This window comes from Ursus arctos, unplaced genomic scaffold (genome assembly GCF_023065955.2).
Source record: "Ursus arctos isolate Adak ecotype North America unplaced genomic scaffold, UrsArc2.0 scaffold_30, whole genome shotgun sequence".
Lineage (NCBI taxonomy): Eukaryota > Metazoa > Chordata > Mammalia > Carnivora > Ursidae > Ursus > Ursus arctos.
Window position 1 is genome coordinate 23,339,742 of NW_026622986.1, and position 8,038 is coordinate 23,347,779.

Sequence of the window (8,038 nt, forward strand, 5' to 3'; positions counted from 1 at the left end):
AGTCCTTACTGTGGAACAGAATCACCCAAAGAACATTTAAATATCCTGATCCCAGTACCCACTGTAGCTCAGTATCAAAAGTCTTTTTGGGGGTGGGCCTGAGTGTTGGATAGTTTTTTCCCAGGAGGGCCCCAGGCGATCCCCATGTGCAGCTAGTATTGAGAACCACACCATAAGAAATTCCTGCTGCTCTTTCTCCCGCCCTCCGTTTTGTTGCCTAACACCCAGATTTTTCGGTATAGAGATAATCGACCCGTTTTATTTTCCTTCCTCTAGATTAAAGATTTCTTGAGCTACATCTCTCCTGTGAACGTGTATCCAAATGTCATTCCAATAGGCACAACTATGGATAAGGTTGTAGAAATGTGAGTAGTTGCTCCTCGTGGAACTTCTGTAGAACAGGCTGGATGCTGAGACTAGTTTTGGGCCTAAAAACGGGGGCAAGGATGTAAATAAGATGGGCATGGCTGTAAATATGTGTCTGCTTGGGAGCCCGATGCCTTTCTTCAAGTGGGTATTTTATCTATAATCCTAAAGGCTTCTGGGAATCTGGCACAAGGAAGCAGTGGGCAGTGAGGCCCTCAAGAAAGGGCAGGCCATCCTCAAATCTGGTTTCCATGCCATTTTGTATTTTATCATCACTGTGCCTTAGCTTTCAGTCTCTAGAATAAGGAGATCAAATTTGTGAGATTCTTATGAGAAAGAAGTAGGGCAAGAGTAAGCAGCCAGCTCTGTGGTATTCCCTGAACGCCAGGTGTCACCGTATCACTCACTGGTCTTGTAGGACAGGGCCCTGCTTGTCTGCAGTGCAGGAGCAAATGCAGGGTTCGGCCTTCCCTCAGTCCTACGATTAGATAGCTGTGTAGCAGCGTGTATTTAAGCGCTTATGTTCACCACTTTGTTACAGTGAAGCGGTTTTTAAATTATTAAACCTGGCTTTTCAGTCTTGAAAAGTAGTTATATGATTTTCCCCATGGCCAAATTTTTATCATCTCTGTAAGTGATGCTTACGTTCTAGCAGCTTTCCCCACAGGAAAAAATAAAATATTCATATTCGTTTCAGCTTAAAGCCTTTATGCCGATCTTCCCAAAGTACTGAGCCAAAGTATAAACCACTTGGAAAATTGAAGAGAGCCAGAAAAACTCATCTACGCTCAGGTAAGAAAATGACCCGGGGTTCAGAGGTGCGGGTTCCCATGCAAGCCTTTTTCCCAGGCTACTCCGGTCTGATAAAAGCTGCAGTGGGCAGAGGCGGGCCGGGGACCCACTGTCACTCAGACTTGTCACCATGCTCTCAGCAAGTGCTTTGCCTTCCTTTCTCAGCCTGTGAAATTAGGAGTCCTGTCTCCTTCACGGGCTTAAAACAAGTGACCTGGAGAACTGTGCCTGTACTGAACGATGTTCTCAGCTTTCTGGAAGTAGGCCGTGTGGTTTGTGTAGGCCACAGGGAGAGGCTGTGCTGTTAATCTTGGACATTTCCTTCAAGATACTAGTAAATGCTGATGATGGGAACTTTTCTTGTCATCATTTCCAACCAGATTGATCAGTAGTGCTTACACTCATGGATTTTCTCTGTACTTTCCTGCTTTTTCTCATTGCTACTTTAGTTTTCCGGCGAAGACCAGAGGTAACCTCTGAGGAGGAAATCAGAGCTGCAGTTTCCAAACAAAGCTCTGCTCCTTTATAGCAGCCAGACTTCGTAGTTAGGATTCTCAGGTTTCATTGCTTTGGTGGGGAGTCTGTTACTGTGCCGTGTAGCTCATACATGACCCAAAGAGTAGATAATAATGGTAGTGTTTATTGAAGCTCTGCTGTATACGGCAGGTGTTGTGCTAGGTCTTTTACATACATTACAGCTAAACCCCAAACCTCGAAGGGCTATCATCCCAATTGTACTAATGAGGAAAATGAAGTTTAGAGGGTGAAGTAAATCCCCCAAGGTCCAGCCAGAAGTAAGTGATGGGGCTGGAATTCTAATCCAGACCTGTCTTTCCCATCTCCATTTCTGCATTTCCTCTCATTTCGAATCAAATTGAAAACCTTAAGATGCAAATTCCAGGACTGATTCTAGAAAAACAGTTGTATTTTCAGATGTACAGCTATCATGTATGACATCTTCTAATCCTTCGTATATACAAACTTAATTGTAGGGTTTTTTTAAGAACGCTTTACCAAGGTATAATTGATAACAATAAATTGCACATTTAGTGTCCAATTTGATAGACTTACATATGCATATACTTGAGAAGCCTTCACCATAATTAAGATAATGAAAATATCCATTACCCCCAAGTTTCCTTGTGCCACTTTGTAATTCCTCCCAGCTGTCCCTCTTGCCCCCTGCTGTCTTCCTCCGTGCCATGGCAACCACTGATCTACTTTCTATCAGATTAGGTAGCATTTTCTAAAATAATCATATACAAGTATATGTCTGGCTTATTTCACTCAGCATATTTATTTTGAAATTTATCAATACTGTTGCATGTATCAATAGTTTGTTCTTTTTTTATTGATGAATAGTATTCCACTCCATGGATATACATCCATTCCTGTTGTTATACATTTGGGTTGTCTCCAGTTTTTGGTGATTACAAATAAAGCTGTAAAGATTCATGTGCAAATCTTTGTATGAATGTATGCTTTCATACTAGGAGTAGTCAGAGGGTAGCTGTGTCTTTAAGAAACTGCCAAATTGTTTTCCAGAGTGGTTGGACCATTTTGCATTCTTGCCAGTTCTCTTGCTCTACTTATTGCCAGTATTTTTAGATATCCTAATGTGTGTGCAGTGGTATCTCATGGTTTTAATTTGTATTTTTCTAAAGCCTAGTGAGGCTGAGCATCTTTTAATGTTCTTATTGGCATCCATGTATTATCATTGGTGAGGTGTCTGTCAAATCTTTCCCCATTTTTAAAATTATTTTGTTGCTTTTTTATTACTGAATTTTCAGAGTTTCTGGATATAAATTATTACATGCTTTGCAAAACCTTGCAGTTTGTCGCTCATCTTTGCAGTCTCTTAGAGTCTTTTGAAGAGCAGAAATATTAAATTTTGATGTTCAATTTACTAATATTTATTTATTTATTGGTAGTATAACTAAGAACTCTTTGCCTGACTCAAGGTCACAAAGATTTTCTCCTCTCTTTCCTGATAGAAATTTTTGTAGTTTTAGGTTTTACATTTAGGTCTGTGATCCATTTTCTAGTTATTTTGTGTGTGTGTGTGGTGTGTGTCTCTCTCTCTCCTGCATATGGACATCCAGGTGCTCTAGAACCATTTGTTGAAAAGAGTTATCTTTTTTCCTACGGAATCGACTTTGTGCTTTTGTTGAAAATCAGTTGACAATATATGTGGGGGTCTCCTTCTGGACTTTTTGTTATGTTCCATCATCTCTGTCTTGACATCAGTACTGCCCTATCTTTATTATTGTACCTTTATAAATTTTGAAGGTAAGTGATACAAGTTCTTGAACTCTTGCTATTTTTCAAAGTTGTTTTGGCTATTCCAAGTCCTTTGCATTTTCATATGAATTTTAGAATCATCTTGCCATTTGTACAAAATGTCCACTGGAGGGAGTCTGATTGGGATTGTGGTAAATTAGTTGATCAGTCTGGGAAGAATAGATTACATTTAATCTCTTGTTGGTTTATTGGCTGTAACTATTTTAGTGGCTTATAGTATACATCTTTAACCTATCAGAGTGAAAAGTTAAGATACGTATTATTCTAGTAATGGTATAATACAGTATAAGAAACTGAATGACAGTATGGCTGCATTTCCCCCCTCACACTCTGTGCAGTTTTTGTCATACATTTTACTTGTGTAAATCCCACAATATTTTTTTGCTTTAAACTGTCAGTTTTTTAAAGCATTATTGCAGTATAATTTATATACCATAAATTTTACCCTTTTTAGGGTGAACACTTCCGTGGCTGTTACTATCAGACGTGCAGCCATTTGCCACTGTAATTTCAGAGCATTTCTGTTGCTCCACACTGTGCCCATTTCGAGTCACTCGCCCCATTAGCACCTCCAGTTGTAGGCAACCACTAAATCTATAGATTTGTCTCTCCTGGACATTTCATGTAAACGGAACTATACAACGTTTGGTCTTTTGTGCCTGGCTTCTTAGCATAATGTTTTCAGAGTTCATCTGTCTTGTATGTATCAGTACTTAGTCCTTTTTATTGCCACATTTTATGTATCCATTCATCAGTTGATGGACATTTGGGTTGTTTCTGCTTTTTAGTTATGAATTATGCTGCTTTGAATATTTGTATACATGTCTGTGTGTGGACATAGGATTTATTTATTGGGGTAAATAACCTAGGAGTAGCATTTCTAGATGATAGTGGGGGTGGGGGTCTTAGTCTGAGCAGCCATAACAAAATATCACAGACTGGGTGGGTTAAATAACAGACATTTCTCGTAACTCAGGAGGCTGGAAGTCCAAGATCATGGTGCTGGCAAAGTAAGTTTCATTCTGAGGCCTCGTCTCTGCTTGTAGGCAGCTATCCTGTCGCTGTGTGCTGACATGCCCTTTCCTGGGGCATGTGCTGGGGGCAGAGGGCTGTAGTCCCCGGGGAGGGGGCTCTCTGATGTCTCTTATAAGGACACTAATCTTATTTGATCAGAGTCCTATCCTTACTGACTTAATTACACCCTTTGAGGCTCCATTTCCAAATACAGCCACACTGGGGGTTGGGGCTTCAACATGTGAATTGGGGGGAGGGCATATTTATTCCAGAACATACATAGAGTAAATCTATGTTTTACTATTTTAACAAACTATTAGAGAAACTATTTTCCAACTAGAACACATTTTTATTCCCACTCATTGAAGATCTAGTTTTCTCTACATTGTAGCTCACATTTTGTCTTTTGATTGTAGCCATTCTACTGGGTATAAAGAGGTATCTCGTAGTTTTGATTTGCATTTCATTATTTATTTTGAGCTTAATTCATGTGCTTATTGGCCATTTATGTTCTTTGCTAAAATGTATGCTTCGGTCTTTTGCCCATTTTTAAATTGGATGATCGATCTTATTGCATTGTAAGAGTTCTTGATAGAGTCTGGGTATAAGTCCTTTATTAGATATGATTTGCAAATACTTTCTTCCAGTCTACAGCTTGTCTTTTCACTTTCTTGATGGTGTCTTTTGTAGTTTGAAATTTTGAATTTTGATTAAGTCCAGTTTATCTAATTTTTGTTTTACTTCTTGTGCTTTTAGTGTCCTAATCAACTATTGCTTAATCCAAGATCACGAAGATTTACTCCCATGTTTTCTTGATCATTTTACCAGAAGTTTACCCTGTTAGGTTCTATATAATTTTGGACTTCTAAGAATATTCATGCACTTTGTTCTGACATGTGGTTAAGTGGTTTGGCTACAGTGTGATCCTTTTGTGTTTTGCTTTTTATCTTTGTTAGGCAGGAACAGGGCAGCATCTGGTCTAGAATTAACTCTCCCCACTACTAAGGCCCCTTTTAGTACCCTTTCAGCCGCCATGTGAACTATAAGGGGTTCCACTCTAGTGGGAACAGGCACTGTTCCTAGCACTGTGTGTATTCTAGGCACTGTTTCTTTCAGTTCTTTGGAGTAAGTTTTCCCTGGCCTCAGGTAGTTACCTCACAAGCATGCACTTGTCTGTTCGCTGAGCACTAGAGGAGGCCCTCTCTCCAGGCCTCTGCTCTGTAGGCTTCTGCCACCTTGGCTTCCTGACTCCCAGTCACACCTTCTCAACAACACGATGTCCATGGGCTCTACCTGGGTGTTTCCTTCCTGCCTGGAAACAGTCACCAAGTTAACTGGGGCAGTCTAAGAGCTCCCTTCATTTGTTTTTCATGTCTCAGGTGTCCTTGTCCTTCCTTGCCTGATGTCTGATTTCTTGAGAGCCCTTTGTTATATTTTGTCTGGTTTTTTAGTTGTTTCAGGTGGGAAGTTAAATGTAGTCCCTGTTACTCTTGGCTGGAAGCAGAAATCTTAAACATCTATCCCTATGACACTTATTTTTGTTGAGTATGTGGTTTTTTTGGTTTTTTGATTGGGCCACTAGTTTTTCCATTTTATTGTTTTTGCTTTTTCTTTTTGATTTTGTTCCTTGTTGATTCCTTAACATTTTTATTCCTTATTAATATAGCAATTTTTGTAGCTTTTATTCGTACAGGTATAGATCTTACGGTCAGTCTAAGAGATGGTTTTAGATATATTTTGTAAGCCATAGGGAGGTTTGCTTTAGTCCATGTCACTGACTTTATAATTCTGTCCTGTGCATATGGCTGTAAGGTCTGTGGTGATTTCTACTAGTGTGTTGGGTGGTTTTTCAGTTTCTTTAGTCTGTTAAATATGTTCTGTTGAAGAAAATCAGTACTAATACCCATGTAATATTGAACAAATCTTGGAGCAACTGATTTTTCTGAGGGGTAAGTTGAGGAGCCATTCTTTTCTTAGCCTTTTTTGAAAAGCATTTCAATAAAGCTGTTTGTGCTCTGATATCTTATATTTAATAATTATTATAAATTGTAGCTAATTGAGAAAGTAGTTACATAGAATTCCACAACTCTAAATTATTTCATATATTTTAATGTACTTCCTCCTCCCCATTCATTTATATAAATATCCAGAACTCAGAGGACATTAAAGTTTAAAAAACAACATTGTTTAGGCACCATGAAGAAAGTAGTAACCATAGTGCAAGAACAGGGTCCTGAAGTTCTTCCGTTGTGTACGACTTGTGGAGAGGTGGACAGCAGTCCTTAAGCAGGAACCAGGGCAGGGAGGGGGGAAGGAAAGACACTTGAGGGCTTGCAGCAAGGGCTGTTTCCTAATAGCTGTACAAGTGTGGAGGTGCATACAAGCTGAAAAGCAGTTAAACTTTTTGTGGTCAAAAAAACGGCTGCATGCTTTGCATTACGGCTATAATGGTGTATTTCCTCTTTCTTTGTACATTTAACTTCACTTTAGGTCTGTTTCATACCTCTCATTATTGGGTGCAATTGTAGAAATTAAGGTGCTTGATTTGTTGTCCAGTGTGGTTTTACAGACATGATGGTGGAAAGTATCTATGAATTGTAATATTTGTCCTTTTTAACATTGGGTTTAGTTGTGTTTATCAGCTTGTGTAAATGCCGTTAAGGATTTTAACACTTTTTTCATATAGAGAAATTTAAAATTTTTATATTGTCATAAGAGAATTCATAGTATCAGAATCTTGATAGTTTAGTATAGAAACTTTTTTAGATACAGATGAATTGTTTGTTTTGCCAGATTTTTACTGTTGAAACAGACCGTGATAATGTTATAGTCACTAATCTAGAAGAACATGAAACTGTTCAACTTAGAGATGATATGGAAATATTGCCTAAAACATAACTGTGGCAAAAACAAATTTATGATCCATGTTTTGAAATATAAGCCATATCTTGGAGCTGAGAATGATTCCAAATATAGTCACTAGACATCTCAGTCACCTTAAGTCCTTCAGAAAAGGAGATAACTCATTGCTTAAGGATTAGGCAGAGCCAGGAATCAAACTGACCGGGTTTTGACCCAGAGTCTTGTCACACCACTTCTCTAGGCTGGTCTCATTGGTAAAATGTAAGCAGAATGATCTCTGTGGTCCATTTTTTAAAAGGAGCTTTTAAAAATGTAGTGTTTAGCTACATCCTTTATCACTGGAAAAAATGTTATCTTTTTAAGTAGGTAGTTATAAGGTAACACTAGAACAATTAAGTTGCCATGGACAGTAGTCTCATGAGCATTTAATTTTCTTCTTAGGTGTCATTAGAAGGCAGGAAAATATTTGTTCCCTGCGCCCCCCCCCCCCCCAATTACATGCCTACTCCATTTATGAGAATTTCATTCTCCAAGTAAGGTTTCCTCCTTTTAAGAATTTAAGGGGATTGGCTCATTATATGGCTAATGTAACATGCTTAAAAAAAAAAATCCGTAAATTAAATTCATTGGTTTTCAGTTCGTGACACTTCAAAGTAAGCCCCCATTTGGCACATTTGTTCCCCTCAGTATCTATCACAGCCTT

General features: G+C 38.7%; 1 protein-coding gene across 2 annotated transcripts in view; it reads left to right on the forward strand.

Moving 5' to 3' along the window:
* DCLRE1C (DNA cross-link repair 1C) overlaps positions 1-8,038 on the forward strand; it is a 34,241-nt gene that overhangs the window by 23,494 nt on the left and 2,709 nt on the right. For both annotated transcript variants that reach the window (XM_026479031.4, XM_026479033.4), the window contains 2 exons: positions 277-365; positions 1,064-1,158. In XM_026479031.4, coding sequence (XP_026334816.1) covers positions 277-365; positions 1,064-1,158 — 184 coding nt within the window. The remainder of the gene's footprint in view (positions 1-276; positions 366-1,063; positions 1,159-8,038) is intronic.